The sequence below is a fragment of the Periplaneta americana genome, chromosome 7 (genome assembly GCF_040183065.1).
Source record: "Periplaneta americana isolate PAMFEO1 chromosome 7, P.americana_PAMFEO1_priV1, whole genome shotgun sequence".
In the NCBI taxonomy this organism is placed as follows: Eukaryota; Metazoa; Arthropoda; class Insecta; order Blattodea; family Blattidae; genus Periplaneta; species Periplaneta americana.
This window is the reverse complement of record NC_091123.1, coordinates 174,660,019-174,677,773: the sequence shown is the minus strand read 5'-3', so window position 1 is coordinate 174,677,773 and position 17,755 is coordinate 174,660,019. Positions and strand designations below refer to the sequence as shown.

Sequence of the window (17,755 nt, the reverse complement as noted above, 5' to 3'; positions counted from 1 at the left end):
TTTGTACTTTTTTATAAAAAAAACCTTCTACAGACCCTAAGTACCACTATCTCCATCACCTTTCCTTGTAAAATATGGTAAGATAGCTGCTTCACATGCCTTGAATACATTTGGGGGCATGGAGGTAGAGTCCCTTGTTTTCTTGACCTCAGCACTAGAATGAGGTGATTTGGTCAACACCATGCTCCGATTGCCTTTTACCCGATACTTAATTTGATTTGAGGTTGAGTGAAGAATCTTTGAATATTGATTTATTCTATAGATAGTATTTATGATTAGGGAAATTTTGGTTTATTTATTATTTTTTTTCTCGGGGCCATTCTGGAAGTTTGGCAACGACAAAATTCCGCCTGCACCCGAGATTCAACCTCGGACGTTTCAGTCGGTATCCAGAAAAATATGATATCTTAATATTAAAAAATGTACTTAAAATTCACGTACGAATTTCGCCAAGAAAACAAGAATTATTAGTTTCTTGGTGAATCACATTCTTTTTAGTTACTTCAAATTCCACCTCCTCCCCCCCCCCCCGCAATTTTCAACATGGAGTTTAATAGGCTTATATTCAGAAATAAATTTCAATATTGTGACTGACGTTTCTGTAGGTATCTTTTAGTTGCAGAATTTTGTTATTAACTGTACGAAGACTTTTGTGAACCTAAACAACAATTAGGTAAGATACATAGTTACACCCTTTGACACGGAAATTGGTCGCTGTTCAAAGAATAAGTCCCATCTCGGAATAGTTCTAGAATCTTCGATGTTTACAGGCGTGAGTTTTATATAGAGAGATTCGAAGCCCGGTCTTTGTAATGAGAATAAAGAACTCTATCGCTAAGCCATAAAGGTTTCGTAGGGAATATGTTGTTTCGTGACATACAGATACGTCGCTGCTACGACTTGATTTCATCCTCGGCGTCGATTCTTCATACTTGCCCGTGTGAATCTCGCGTTAACCCGATCGACAATGTTAAAAACAAATTCGCGCTACTGGAGAGCGACTATTTTCCGTGTAAAAGGTGTATACATGGAGAAGGAAATCAGTGTTGTCGAAAAGTAGATAAGTTTTCTCTGAAGTGAATATAACAAAGTTCCAAATATTGTGAATGTAATTTGGATTTCTGTTCAGTATATCAGACTCTAATACTTATATATATTATTTTAATGTACAGAAGTACATATGATATTTCCATGCAGATATTCTGCGTCATCATACGATGAAAGAGTAATGGAACGGAGAAAAATTCTCTCCGTTCCATTACTCTTTCATCGTATGATGACGCTGAATATCTGCATGGAAATATCATATGTACTTCGGTAGGCCTACATTAAAATAATATATATGATATGCGTAAATCACTTCGTGATTTAAGACGGCGCTTATTCCGTCGGATCCCGGCCAACTAGTCACTCATAACGAGTGCACCTCAGCACATGTGTGGACTTCGGTCCTACGTTCATAGACATCTATGACGTAGTGCAGAGGGCGGCCACTAGAGGGAATCCAAGAGTTGGAGCTTAATCTGAGACGATTCTGTCCGACGCCGGGGTTGTATCCGGTGTGGCTTAGTGGATAAAGCATCAGCACGTAGAGCTGAAAACCCGGGTTCAAATCCCAGCGCCGGAGGGAATTTTTCTCCGTTCCATTACTCTTTCATCGTATGATGACGCAGAATATCTGCATGGAAATATCATATGTACTTCGGTACATTAAAATAATATATATGATATGCGTAAATCACTTCGTGATTTAAGACGGCGCTTATTCCGTCGGATCCCGGCCAACTAGTCACTCATAACGAGTGCACCTCAGCACATGTGTGGACTTCGGTCCTACGTTCATAGACATCTATGACGTAGTGCAGAGGGCGGCCACTAGAGGGAACCCAAGAGTTGGAGCTTAATCTGAGACGATTCTGTCCGACGCCGGGGTTGTATCCGATGTGGCTTAGTGGATAAAGCATCAGCACGTAGAGCTGAAAACCCGGGTTCAAATCCCGGCGCCGGAGGGAATTTTTCTCCGTTCCATTACTCTTTCATCGTCTAATACTTATGTTCAACAGTTTTTTCTCTTTAATGAAGATTAACTGTTCAGATGTAAGAAATAAGTATTGCGTGGTCTTGATGAAGGCGGAACTACAGGTATTTCTCATCTTTAATCCTCAACTTCAATCTAGTCTTGCAGAAACTTTATTTTGGAGAATGAAAATAATACAAAATTACTTCAGGCTACCAAATCGTTGTTAAATATTAGCAATATCAGTAATGCTTCATGTTTTCTAGGTATGAATGCTTTTATAACATTTACGCTGGAAGGTAAGGTAAAGGTGCCTAATTCCGTGATACCCCTAATCCCGTGATAAAACTTCAATTGATTGCCATGGAGTTGTGGTCTCTGACTTTTACGTTTTTAAAATACCTAACAGATGCCAGGAGATGTCTTCTTTTCAATTCTATTGACTACCCGCCTTTTAAATATAAGCAGTGGACTACAGAAGCTTTTGTTCAGTGAAAGGTAGTTGCCCAGTAAGTTTTTCTTTCTCTTGTCACCGCTCCTGAAGAAACATTTAATATTTGAGGTAAGAATTAATATAACATTATAAAAATGATATATTACTGTAGATTAAAGCCAACTGAATCAATGTGTATGATTATTTAAACATTATGAGACAATAACAATGCTACAGGAGCTTTCCCATTTTCGGATTTATTTTCATGTCTCCTTCCTGGCTCACTCGACCAGTGATGCCAACGCTAAATTGTGAAAATTAATGTCAATGAAAGAAAATAGTTCGTGTAAATAATAGAAATAAGGTGTATAAAACATCAATTATAATTATAATAAAATAACAGTGCTTATATTTAGCTTATTTACTGCAGTTGTTAGGAATACAAATAATGAGAAATAGTTGTGTTATAATTCAATTTATTCAAATTTAATTTTGTATTGAATTTAACTTTCAGTTTATTTTGTTTGTAATATATTAATATGTAATATGTATTCCTGTAATTACACAAGTGTTTTCTATGAAATTTGTCACGTAAGCCCTTTTTCTATGTTGCAATTTCTTGCTTAATCCATATTAAAACAATATACCATGACTTTAACATGTTTTTCGAAATACACGTTTGTCTTCTGAGCAGTTAATGTGGATTAGGACAATACTCACGGAATTAGGAACCAGAATCACGGAATATGGATCCCTATCATGGATTTAGTAGCCACTGTATAACAATGAAGAATCATATATTATATACCAAACTTGTGAAACTGTTGACACTGTAAAAACTGTAGCTAAAAGTCCAAATAACGTCATTTAGGTGTTATTTGAAGATTTGTATTACAATTTTGGCATAAATATAGACTTTATTAAATATGGAATTAGGTAACCTTACCCTATATCCCTATGTAAACCAAACATACATATTCTGTTAATGTATTGTTTCTACTATAGTGCGTAAAGTTGCATTTTACCCACTGATATCAGTGCTTAAATTGAACCTTTAAAACACTATTGCGTAAAAAAGAAAATCACTTTAGGCACTGCTATTCATTTTACGTACTGCTAACGAAAATGTAATATTCAATGTACAAAATGTATTCAGCAAGAAATCAATGCATTATCTCGAATTTTCTATGCTTAAATATTACACGCAGCATAACATAAATAAGTAACAAATTTAACATTCATATCTACATTTTAGCCCTTATTATTCTGAATCTACATGTAGCACTCATTGTAACATGATTTATGATTCAACTGTTTCTAATCGCTTTGTAGATTATGGCCGGTTTAGATGGCCATGAAATCATGAACATGAAAAAACAGGCTGCCATTCCATGGATACTTACTTCATAATGGTTCTGAGTATAGGCGGCCATGACATTGTGATCTTACAACCTCTCCAACTTGCAATATTTATTTAATGTAAATTTTATGACTCACATTCGTAAAGTTATCTTTTTAGCCTGGTGTGTTTGTGAAACTTGACTTCGCCTTGTTTCACAAACATTAGAGTCGTTGCAAAAAGAGAACCTTTACGAACTTGTGTCATAAATAACAATTATAACGTTAAATGCATAAAATAGAGCTAAGAATGCTAAAGACTTTAATATTACATCATAAACAATAAATCATATGCTTCTAAATCCCTAGAAATTCGCACACACCTTCCTTATTTCTGTGAAAAACTTCCCCCTTTCTTTAAACAACCTTAAGTGAGGGGCAAATCAGCAGAGTGGCATCGCTGGGGGCATACAGGTTCAAGGCTAAACATAGTCCACCGCTGTGGACTAACGGTTAGCAGGTCTCACCGTGAAATGAGTGGGCCCGGATTCAAATTATTTTGGTTGGGTCAAGTCATTTGGTTGGGATTTTTCCGGGATTTTCCCTCATCAAATTGAAGCAAACTTTCTATGTAATTTTCGGCGTTGGACCTCGGACTCATCTCGTCATCATTAATTCAGATATCATCATCATCATCATCATCATCATCATCATCAAGTTCATAGTTCACCGTGCGGCGTGTTGTACTTGTAGAAGAGCGTGGGCATTCGGCTACCCAATCATTCATATAATCGGAGTGGTAAGCACAATAAGCCTCAGGCTGCAGTGTAAGTCTTCGGGTCCTTCTTCCGTACAAGAGAAGAAGAAGAAGAAGAAGAAGAAGAAGAAGAAGAAGAAGAATAAGAAGGAGGAGACAAAGAAAAGGCTAAACATATGAAAGTAGACGATATAAAAAACATATTTGTTGTAGCCAAAAGATTGGAGAACAATATGACGTATTCAAAATAAACATTGAGCCTAAACGGCGTAAATGTAAGTATCTATCCCGGACCCACTTCTCGTGAAATCAATCAATAAAATATTATGTATTTAAAGTTGGAATAAAAAAATGTTGTATCAGAAAAAAATGTATTGCTTTACTTATTGATTTCTCCTGGTACCCACAATGCCTACCGAGATTCCAACCGTCTGGAAACTGGACCTTTAATACAAAACGTCAAATTCCTTCGCTAGTCCTAGACAATTCTATTTTCTTAAACCTGATTCTTTGTGAATTTCAAGGATCTTCTTAATTTCGCCTGAAACAAGGCAGAAATGCATTACAACCGGAACAAAAACGTGGGTTCATTCAATGACACATTTACACAAATTTCAGTGAACTCTTAGAGTGGAAAACTATTTTAAAATAACATATTAGGCCTATGTGTGTGTTTTTTTTTTTAGTTCTTGCACCTTATTCTAGATGCATACACAGCCAAAGCTACTGAAAAGATAAATTACGTAGTTGAAAGAATAATATCTCGAGAATTCTTCACGACATGAAATACTATAGCTGCACACATAAACTATAATGCAACGTCTTAGTTCCATCGTTATTTTAATTGGTTTATGTATTTTAAGAGACGTTTTATCAACTGCGGAGGTTACCTAGCGTCTGGGTGAGATGAAGATGATAATGCCAACGAAATGAGTTCAGGATCCAGCACCGAAAGTTATCCAACATTTGTCCTTAATAGATTGAGGGAAAACCCCGGAAGAAACCTCAACCAGATAGCTTGTTGCAACGAAGATCTGCAGCTAGGTCCGCTCGTTTCAAGGTCAGACATGCTAACCGTTACTCCACAGCAGTGGACATTTCACGGAAAAAAAAAACTGGAAAGGGGGATGTAGAGTACGAAGATCGTTTTCCAGAACTCTCTTTCCGGTCAAATTTGCATACGTTATTAGAACATCCTCCAAAGGGAGTTCACTTAAGTATAACTTAAGATATAACGGTATTTAGCCAGTTGCGAAATTTATGCTTTCTGCATCATGTCTAGATGAAAGAAACTCTTCGGAGCAATGTATCCATTCCATCAGGAAAGAATCCGTTACCAAAAACTCTTCTTCGACTGAACACCAAATTCAATGTGGATGTAGGAACTATGGGTATAACAGTAGTGAAAATAGACGGACTATGAAATGTATATATATATATATATATATATATATATATATATATATATATATATATACAATTACACGTATATGGGAATATGTTTATTGTCCATGCATGGCTAAAAAGTTTGTTCTCTTTTTATGCAATCGAAAGTATTTTCATAATCAGTAATCTATCTAACTTGTGTTCTAATAATTTCAAGCTGAATATTGGATCTGTACAAGAACGTCCTTTCCGGGATACATTTTGTGTTTCTTGATAATCTTGAAATTTTATGTTAATAATTTATACAGTTTAGCCCTATTTTATAACAGCTATTAAGAACAGAATACTTATTCCTTTGTAATTTTTTAATTATTTCTGTCCCATTTTTATGTAAAGGTATAAATATTCCATTCCTTTATTCATGTGGAATAAGTTACTGTGAGCAAATTCGATTTTAAAAATTAAGTAAACTGTCTTAAAACTCACCAGGAGCATATTATAAAGTTCTGATGAATATCATGTCATCTTCGCCAAGGCTTTTTCTGCTAATAACAGTAACCAATATATTACTTGTATTATTATTATTATTATTATTATTATTATTATTATTATTATTACTGCTATAGCCCTTAAAGGAGATCGATTATACACTAAAAGAACAGGATATAATATTATCTTCAATCTTGATCAGATATTAGATTCACTTGTTAAGAGGGGAAGTAATAATATTATTCTATTTTTTTGTTTTTGTTTCTTTTTTTTTTTTCTTTTCTTTTTCAGAAGATAGAGCTGGAATTCACTAGGATTCAGAGGATGACGTCCAAACCAGTCAATCAGATAACATACCACCGAAGTTTGTAATAATTGCTTGTTCAATAACTTAACACTTCATCAGAGATTATATCCTTTCAACAGTAAATAAAATTCCAAGAATTGTTTCTTTAATAATATTTATTTGAATATTGAGTATTTAACACATTCATTAATATAAAATATCAGGTACATTCAGAATATAGCAGTGTATATCGATGATATATAGGTAAAAGGGCTTAACCCTACTTTTTAATTTGGCTTTTCTGCTGTAATTTGTTAAAATTTAATTAAAACAGAAGATATGTTTTTGACAATTATGTTTACATTCCTTCATATAAGGTAACAAGTAATACGTTAAGAATTTTTTTTTTGTTCCTGAAAATTTTTTCTGTGTAGAACAAGCTTTTTTACCTAAATACCATCGACATGAAGACAAAAGTCAATATAATAAATAACAACGTCTGATTTATCTATGAACTTATAATAAACTAAGAAATAAATAGTAATAAATAATAACAGATATTAATTGATCACTTCTGTTTTTCTATAGCATACTACGAAGCTTAAAGTAAAACAAAAGATTAGCAATACGGTAAATTAACCAGAAATGTCATACAGTTCTTTACAGTATAATATGTAGAGTACCATATACCATGAAATTCTATATTACAAGAAAACTATCTACAATACTAATAAACAGGGAACGGATTTATATGGACTAAAAATATATGAAATATGTAAATATATATGTAGTTATTTTTACCAAAATATGGAATTAAATATGGATTTTTACCAAAATATGGAATTAAATATGGACTTAAAATTATAAAAAAATGACTATGTACGTTAAATATTGGTACATTTTAATCAAACTAAACAAAAAATATAATGGACGTACCTTATCTTCCAATGTAGTTTCAACAAAACACAATTTTTATTGTCTGTTACCATAACAATAGGTTACAAACATTTCTTTCAAGTGCTGAAAAGTGAATCTTCTTCTATTGTCTCTGAGGATAGATTTATACTGACTAAAAGAGCGTTCGACGTCACAAGAAGTAACTGGTACATAATTCAATTTCACAATGTCTGCTGGGGATAAGTCCAAGTTAATCTTCACTGTTGATTCACCACTCATCACAGCAACAACCTTTTGTAGTTCTTCATATCCAGGGTTTTTTGAAAGTACAGTGTCCACCTTAGCTCTTACTGCATCTGCAACTTTACCTCTACCACGATTCAGTTGTTCCACAGTACTATTCATAATTTCAAAACTTTCAGATAGTGAAAGGTGCCTATTTTGGAGACTTTTGAGCGTTTTTATGATGCATGAAAATGTATGCTGAATGTGAGCTAAGTCATTCTTCACACTTATGTCACAGGTAACTGTTTTCGCAGTATCAATTGAGACTGCATCTTCAGAGTCCAATGCAAGGAGAACATTGTTAATAGAGTCTATATGTTCGGCATAATATTCAACTGCTTCTAGCCATGTACCCCATCTAGTTAAAATTGGCGTTGGTGGCAATGGAATTTCAGGGTACATTTCTTTCAACACGTTAACTCTACTGGGAGCTTTGAGAAATACTTTTTTCACTGATGAAATCAACAAATCTACTTTAGGGAAATTGTCTCTGACCACTTCTGCCACACGATGAAATGCATGCGCCACACAAGTAAAATGAGTCAATTTAGGATATACAACAGATAATGCTTGTCCAGCTTTGACCATATAAGGGGCAGCATCGCTAATAAAGAATAACACATTATCGTACATAATACCCTTTGGCCACAGGATACCCATAGCTTCGTTGAACAGTTTAACTATAGTTTTGTTATTGCACTTTTCTAGAACATCACAATGTAAAAGAATTCGTTCAGAATATTGTTCACTTAACAAACCGATAACTACATTACCAACAAGTCTACCTTCTTCGTCGGGAGTCTCATCAATGGAAACCCAAATTGAACTATCTTTAATTTCATCTCTTATCTTCCGTATTGTCTCATCGTAGATGGATGGAGCATACGTCTTCCTAAGTGTTGACTCATCCGGGATTGTATGTTGAGTATATTTTTCAAGGAATTCCCTGAAGACCTTATTCTTTAGTTTGTAGAGAGGAATATCAGCAGAGATGAGAGAACGGCACAGGTCGATGTTAAACTCAGATCTTACATTCGATGTTGTTGGTTGTGTTAAAAACAATTGTCTCTGCTTGGAATTTAGTTGTTTGTTGGCCTGATGTTTACTAGTTGTAATGTGTTGTTGCACCAGGAACTTTTGTGTAGATGATACTGCACACTGACACAAATTACAAAATAATATTTTATTGTCAGTTGATAAACCATCTTCTTTAAATTCTGAAATGTAACTTGTTAGTTTTGATTTTAAATTGACTGAATGACGTACTTTTGGCATATTTACCGTCTTTATAGTATGATTTACAAAACTGAACCTATGTGTACTCTGACTGGCATTTAACTGTTGAGCTGCACAACTGAAGTCTGTTAAAAATTTTAAATTAAATTAATACAGTTTTGTAACTTACTTTCCCATTGTTGATAGGACTGCTAATTTTCAAATAACTCTGATGTTAAAGGGATTACTGAACATGTGTTTAAATCTCTATTGTTGAAATGTATTTTTAAAAGTTAATGGAATTTTGTTTTGTTTTATTGTTAAACCTAATATAATATGGACTGTTTTATATGAAATATGGAAAATATATGGAAATTAACGAAAATATGTACTAAACTCTAAAATATGGAAAAATATGGAAAATAAAAGTAGGATTTTTCAACCCTACACATTGTGAAACATAAAGATAATGCAAAATATAAATTATATTAGCTTTATAAGTAAATATGTATTTACATATAAATCCTTTCCCTGCTAATAAAACATTAAGCGTAAAAACAAATGAGTATACATTTCTAAAGTTTTAAATGATATGAACACATGCTCTTTCTTTAGTCTGTAAATATTTCCAAGTGAAATAGTAAAAAGCATTATGTAACTGAAGAGCGTGTTCTCAAAATGAGTTCAATCTATATTTATTAAAGAACTCAGCTAGTTTTTCACCCACTGGTCTACAGACTGAGCGAATTTTCAACTGATATGCACAAAAAAACAAACTTTCAGACAAGGATTGCCGATAACAGACAGAACTATTAAACTATAAGGCACTCGACATTTCCATTATTAGATTCCAAGAAAGAATAAAAAAAAATAATGCTCGATATACAAGGGAATTTTTAATTGATTTAACAGTTCTCTTTTCTACTTAAAACTATACTACATACATACTTCTTACATCGACCAGAATACATTTGCCATTAAAACGTTATAAAACCTGATGATTATAGTTAAGAACGTACTAATTATTCGAAATCCAGACATGATTATCTTATGTCTAACGCATACCACTGTAATCACTAGTCATCTCTTAGAGAATGGATTAATCTTGTTCAGGATAGGGACCGATGGCGGACTTATGTGAGGGCGGCAATGAACCTCCGGGTTCTCTAAAAGCCATAAGTAAGACATTTCTTAATCTTATTTTTTGAACAAAGATTTCATTTCACAATTGCTGAAGTCACAGCTATAGCTGTATTCGCATCTCTCTTTGGCTGCACAATAGTACAGATCTGGGCCACAAACGTGAGTGTAGAGATAACCATTAGCACATTGGTAGAATTCGCTACAGTTCTCAGGCTTGGGATAAAGAATTATTTCTCCGTGTTCATCTGGAGGGCAAGACGGTACACTATTTCTTGACTTAGGCACATCTGCTTTCTCTTCAAATTTAAGTGTTTGTTTGTTGTTCAAAATAGGATTCATCTTACAGTTGCTGAAGTCACAGCTGTAGCTGTATTCACATCTCTCTTTGGCTGCACAATAGTAAAGATCTGGGCCACAAACGTGAGTGTAAAGATAACCATTAGCACATTGGTAGAATTCGCTGCAGTTCTCAGGTTTGGGATAAAGAATTATTTCTCCGTGTTCATCTGGAGGGCAAGACGGTACAGTATTTCTTGACTTAGGTACATCCGCTTTCTCTTCAAATTTAAGTGTTTGTTTGTTGTTCAAAGTAGGATTCATCTTACAGTTGCTGAAGTCACAGCTGTAGCTGTATTCACATCTCTCTTTGGCTGCACAATAGTACAGATCTGGGCCACAAACTTGAGTGTAAAGATATCCATTAGCACATTGGTAGAATTCGCTGCAGTTCTCAGGTTTGGGATAAAGAATTATTTCTCCGTGTTCATCTGGAGGGCAAGATGGTACAGTATTTCTTGACTTAGGCACATCCGCTTTCTCTTCAAATTTAAGTGTTTGTTTGTTGTTCAAAGTAGAATTCATCTTACAGTTGCTGAAGTCACAGCTATAGCTGTATTCGCATCTCTCTTTGGCTGCACAATAGTAAAGATCTGGGCCACAAACGTGAGTGTAAATATATCCATTAGCACATTGGTAGAATTCGCTGCAATTCTCAGGTTTGGGATAAAGAATTATTTCTCCATGCTCATCTGGAGGGCAAGACGGTACAGTATTTCTTGATTTAGGCACATCTGCTTTCTCTTCAAATTTAAGCATTTGTTTGTTGTTCAAAGTAGGATTCATCTTACAGTTGCTGAAGTCACAGCTATAGCTGTATTCGCATCTCTCTTTCGCTGCACAATAGTAAAGATCTGGGCCACAAACGTGTGTGTAGAGATATCCATTAGCACATTGGTAGAATTCGCTGCAGTTCTCAGGTTTGGGATAAAGAATTATTTCTCCGTGCTCGTCGGGAGGACAAACCGGTAAGCTGTGTTCCGCTTTATGAACATTATTATTAATATACATTCTTCGGTGTAATTCACGACTCCAGGCGGATTCCAAACAGAATACCATGAAGATGATTAAGAAACCTGAATAAAAGAAAAAAACATAAACTGTAGTTATTAATTATTACCCTACACAGAAAAATATGTAATCTACTCAATATTTCTCCTGTAATTTATCAATGTGTATGCTTTAAACGTCTGCAAATAGATATATGTAGCTTATAATAACAAGTAATTGATTAACTAGCCGACTTACTCGTGTTAATTATGTAAGTCTGTGCGGCTTACAGCTGTTTCGGTTCGTCTCACACCATCCTCAGAGCCTACTAGATCTCGGCGTCATCTCGAACTTCTCTGCCTGTTGTGTGGGTGCGTTTGATTGTTGAAAGGTGTTGAAAAGTGGAGTCAAACAGTGTGTGTGTACTGAAATTGATCTGTGTGTTGAGAATTTGATCGGGGTGTGTTTTATTGTGTCTGTATATTTCATATTGTTCTAGTGTGTTGAGTTTTTGGTTCTTGGGTTGTATGTGTAGGATTTCCATGTCCGCCTTTATGTTATTGTATGTATGATTAGCATTGGTTATGTGATCGGCGTATGTAGATGTATTGTGTCCTCTGGTTATTGCTTTAATATGTTCTTTGTAGCGTGTTTGGAATGATCTGCCTGTCTGTCCAATGTAGAACTTGTCGCAACTATTACATGTGAGGATGGTGTGAGAAGCACCGAAACAGCTGTAAGCCGCACAGACTTACATAATTAACACGAGTAAGTCCGCTAATTAATCAATTACTTATATTCAAGTGTTAAAAGTAGTGTACGCAAGATTCAAAATGGATTATAATAACAATCTACTTGAAAATTACATATAACCTTTTTTTCATTTTCTACATTCTTGAACTACTTCTCTTCGAGATATTTCAGAAATTATAGTTATGTAATATAAGATTCAAAATTTTATTGCATTTTTATAAGTTTTATATATAGTATTAGTTGACGTGATTTGACGAAGGAAGCAAATATTTATCCAGAATTGCGGATTGCGTTACATAAACATTACAGATATTTATTGGTATTAAATATTTTGTAATGTATAATTTCGACAGGAGTAACAAGTAGTATTTTGATTTGAGCACTTACCTCTCATGTTTGATTCTGTACGATCTTATAGCTCGTGTAGGCTACTAGCTTGCTGTCCAATTCTCTCCTTCAATCCTCCTACTTATTCAGCAAATATGATTCTTTTATTCGACCAGTCTTGTGTTCGTTAGTTGGAATGGATTTGTGTCTTTTAGACGCGATCTTTATATACAGATTTGTATTTTTTATGTGACGTGCTTAGTAATGACGCATTTCCTGAAAATGCATCCGTTTCTACTCAAAACGTATTTTCGATTGATTACATAACAATAACTCCGTACCCAAGTTCAACAAGATAATTAATGTTAGATAGCAAATAATTTTAGATGACTGATACGCAAGTTGCGACAAAGTTTACAAATGTGAGGCCACCGGATATTAGTGTTTTCTTATAATTAATTTTAAATGCGGTATTGATGAAGTAACTCAAGAACAACTTTAGTGCATTAGATCCTATGCGATGTCACAAAAATAAACTTCTGCAAACAGAAAGGATACACAAAGACTCGAAAGTTCTATTGGTTCAAACAAAAATATTTAATTTATTTTTCTTACAATAAGATTCTTTAAGCGCAAAAGAGGACGAGTCTATCAAATGAAAAGTCGCAATTTCTTATTTAAATTATAGTTTTTACTACAGTACTTGAATTTAACATTAGCAACTGCAAAGAGTTATTTTATTTTAGATTCTTCTTGATATGTTTACTTGAGCTGTTGGAGCCTAAGTAAGCTCAAACATTTAACTTATAGCTTTTAAGGAACCCGGAGGTTCATTGCCGCCCTCACATAAGCCAGCCATCAGTCCCTATCCTATGCAAGATCAATCCAGCCTCTATCATCATATCCCACCTCCCTCAAATCCATTTTAATATCATCTTACCATCTACGCCTCGGCTTCCCCAAAGGTCTTTTCCCCTACGGCCTCCAAACTAACACTCTATATGCATTTCTGAATTCGCTCATACGTGCTACATGCCCTGCCCATCTCAAACGTCTGGATTTAATGTTCCTAATTATGTCAGGTGAAGAATACAATGCGTGTAGTACTGCGTTGTGCAACTTTCTCCATTCTCCTATAACGTCATCCCTCTTAGCTCCATATATTTTCCTAAGAACGTTATTCTCAAACACCCTTAATCTCAGTTCCTCTTTCAAAGTGAGAATCAAGTTTCATAACCATACAGAACAACCGGTAATATAACTGTTTCATAAATTCTAACTTTCAGATTTTTTGACAGCAGACTGGATGGCAAAAGCTTCTCAACCGAATAATAACACGCATTTCCCATATTTATTCTGCGTTTAAGTTCCTCCCGAGTGTCATTTATATTTTGTTATTTTTGCTTATATTATTTTTATCTGTCCTTACATTAGTGAAATACGATTATCTATAAAGGTGTGCTGCATAAAGGGGAAAAAAAACCTATGGCCTACAAAATGGAATAGAAATGAAATAAAATGAACAGGGCAGTAATGAACAATGCACCTCCATGCACATTTTATTACACCAATAACTGTTGGTTGGTTCTTTGGAGACACATTTAATAATTCAAGGAATTTATTTATTTATTTATTTATTTATTTATTTATTTATTTATTTATTTATTTATTTATTTATTTATTTATTTATTTATTTATTTATTTATTTATTTACTTCATCAATCATTGTTCACGTCATGGCGGATTAGATGTATTCCAGTTCTTAATCCGCCATCACTCTCAATACAAATATAACAAAAACTAATACATAATGAACTTATAAGTATCCTCTGTTTACAATAATAATAATAATAATAATAATAATAATAATCTTCTTCTTCTTCTTCTGCACTTCACGGTATAGGCAAAATGCCTGTTCCGTCCTCACAGCATATCTCTCCATCTCTTCTTGGGTCGTCCCACGTCCCTCCTTCCAATCGGTCGATATTGATACAGTAATTTTGGTAGTCTCGAATTGCTCATCCTATCTACGTGATATAACCAATTATTACGGTAGCTTTCAATTTGTTCGTTTATAGAAACTGTCTGCAATTCTGTTCTAATTTCTTCATTTTTAACTTTGTCCATTAGTGTACAACCTTTGGTTCTCCTTAGAAAATACATTTCTGCACTTTGAATTTTTCTTTTTGTACTGTTCGAACTTACCCAGACTTCACTTCCATATAATATGGAACGTTGGGACTGCCATTGTTTTGTAAAATTTCATTCTAGTTTCTTTTCTTGTTTTATTTCTTAATGTCTTATGAATGGTGCTGCATATCATCTTAAATCTGGACAGTTTAGTGTCTATGTCTTTTAAATTTCCTGAGTAGACACTCATTTCGCAACCTAAATATTTATAATTGGACACCACAATAATAATAATAACAATAATTATAATAATAATACACAACTAATAATAAGTATAGCTCTTGTATTTAAAACTCTTACCTTAGCTTTTTCATTTTTATGCTCAATCTCTTAAGAATTATTCTGTTAACTTCATTGACTACTATTCGTAGTTTCTTGTCGTGTGACTACTCAACATTTATAATTCCATCTCCGTTAGAGCTTTGACTTTCTCTTCCCATCTAATTTTAACTCTAAAAAGAAATTATCCTAATTTCTGCAGATTGCTGGCGTTTAGGTGACCATTCATTTTTTTATAAGCCACTATAGCGTTTATTTGTATAAATGTTTTATCTACCCAACTGTGTCTCAAATGCAAATCAAGATTTCAGGTATAACTCCCTGTAAAGTTGATTTGAATAATTTCGAGGGAAAAATTGTTCCGGAGCCGGGTATCGAACCCGGGACCTTTGGTTTAACGTACCAACGCTCTACCACTGAGCTACCCGGGAACTCTAACCGACACCGATCCAATGCCGATCATGCAATTGACAAATCTGTACATTTTAACATGATTTTATACTATTTATTTTAAAACTTTTAATCTATTTTTGTGATTATCTGGTGATTGTATATTTATTTTTTATTTTATTTTTACATTAATTCATATTGTAGTAGCCATGTATTTCTACTCTGACGTTGTCTATGGCTGTAAATTGCTGAATGACATTAAATTCATCTATCTATCTATCTATCTATCTATCTATCTATCTATCTATCTATCTATCTATCTATCTATCTTATTTTATTGTGTTATTTTACGACGCTGTATCAACATCTAGGTTATTTAGCGTCTGAATGAAATGAAGGTGATAATGACGGTGAAATGAGTCCGGGGTCCAGCACCGAAAGTTACCCAGCACTTGCTCGTATTGGGTTGAGGGAAAACCCCGGATAAAAACCTCAATCAGGTAACTTTCCCCGAGCGGGATTCGAACCCGGGCCACCTGGTTTCGCAGCCAGACGCGCTGACCGTTACTCCACAGGTGTAGACCAGTGCTTGTTAAAGTCCTTACAGGAATAAGGAGGACTCAGTCTTTAAAAGCATAATTTACCATTCATGTTGGAAATATTCAGCTAAGCCTCGTGTTAATAACAAATATCAAAATATGATTAATTATTATTCAGTCAATATGGCTTGCATTACATATGAAATGAAAACATATGTGAAAATATATTGATGTGTTACATCATTGAATATTTTACGAGAATTCCAATTGCTCCACGAAATTAGCTATACATGCTTTATGACACCAAATTTGATAATATTAGATTTTAATTTGTATAGTTTTAGTATTTTAATGATTTTATTGAAAACACAATACATCTGAGATACCATACAAAGGATCTACTTAGCATGGCAAAACACATTCACATTGTTTTAAAATGAATTCGTTTTTAATTTTGACAGGACAATTAATGTTGATATAGATAACTTAGTCACCATGTCTTACTTTATTCTAGTCAAGGTAGTTTTAAATGTAAGCTTGTATTGTAATTGATTTTAGATGATACTTATATTTGTACCCGAAGATGCCCATTAGGGGCGAAAACGTTTGTATCAAGATTAAATAGGATGTAACACATCAATATATTTTCACATATGTTTTCATTTCATATGTAATGCAATGCTTAAGCCATATTGACTGAATAATAATTAATCATATTTTGATAACTTTAAAAGCATGGTTATTACTATTATAGATATATTAATTTGTCCTACAGAATTTATCTGTAATATTGACACTCAATATTTTAGGAGAAAAATTCGCTCCTGCTCCGGGGATCAAACCCGGGTCCTTGGTTCTACGTACCAAGCGCTCTGACCACTGAGCTACGCCGAATTCAATCCACAGCACCGGATCGAACTTTCGACCTTCGATGTTTTCCTGTTCGATCCGGTGCTGTGGATTGAATTCGGCGTAGCTCAGTCGTCAGAGCGCTTGGTACGTATAACCAAGGACCCGGGTTCGATCCCCAGCGCAGGAGCGAATTTTTCTCCTAAAATATTAAGTATTATTATGGTTATTACTGTTGTTAATATTACTCTGTTACAATCTTTCGAACTTCTTAGAGAACGCAAACAGTTTTGAGCAATCCAGTTAATAATCAGGTACTTTGCAGAACAAGATAAGAGCTTCCAGGTCACTTGCAGTGCAACACAATTCAGGATAATCTTACAACGGATTGCCACACTTTTCTGCTATCTAATACGTTGTCCACTCATTAGGGATATCCTGTTGTTCAGTTCTTATTGATTGTAAAATAATATTTGTACAGGAATTGCGTCGAAAATATACTTGAGTTTTTTTAAACATGTTCCTAACTGGATAATGATTTTATGAAGATTTCAATAGCGTTAATGTACACAGAGTAATATAGGACGAAGAATATTCTAGCCTTACTGAAATGAAATTCATTTTAACCTTCCGAATATGTCACAAACATAGCTGTAATTATAGAAACGTGCGATTGTAGGTTTAATCCTTTCAATACCATTTCTACTACGGGGCGCATCCAGAAAGTAAGTTTCCCTATTTAAAAAAAAAGAACACACACTTTCAGGAAAACATTTATTGGCAACAGGTACAGCAATGTTTCAGCTATTTTTCAACATAGCCACCATCAGAATTGAGACACTTGTCGTATCGTGGG

At 34.2% G+C, this 17,755-nt stretch overlaps 1 protein-coding gene across 1 annotated transcript; it reads right to left on the bottom strand.

Annotated features, from left to right (window-relative positions):
* Positions 1 to 9,639: 9,639 nt before the first annotated feature.
* Positions 9,640 to 12,835, bottom strand: LOC138703772 (uncharacterized). The gene is made up of 2 exons (XM_069831939.1): positions 12,713 to 12,835; positions 9,640 to 11,658 (listed from the first exon to the last, which is right to left on the bottom strand). Exons 1-2 carry the CDS (start codon positions 12,717 to 12,719, stop codon positions 10,301 to 10,303), a joined length of 1,365 nt encoding a protein of 454 aa, XP_069688040.1. The 5' UTR covers positions 12,720 to 12,835; the 3' UTR covers positions 9,640 to 10,300.
* Positions 12,836 to 17,755: the final 4,920 nt, after the last annotated feature.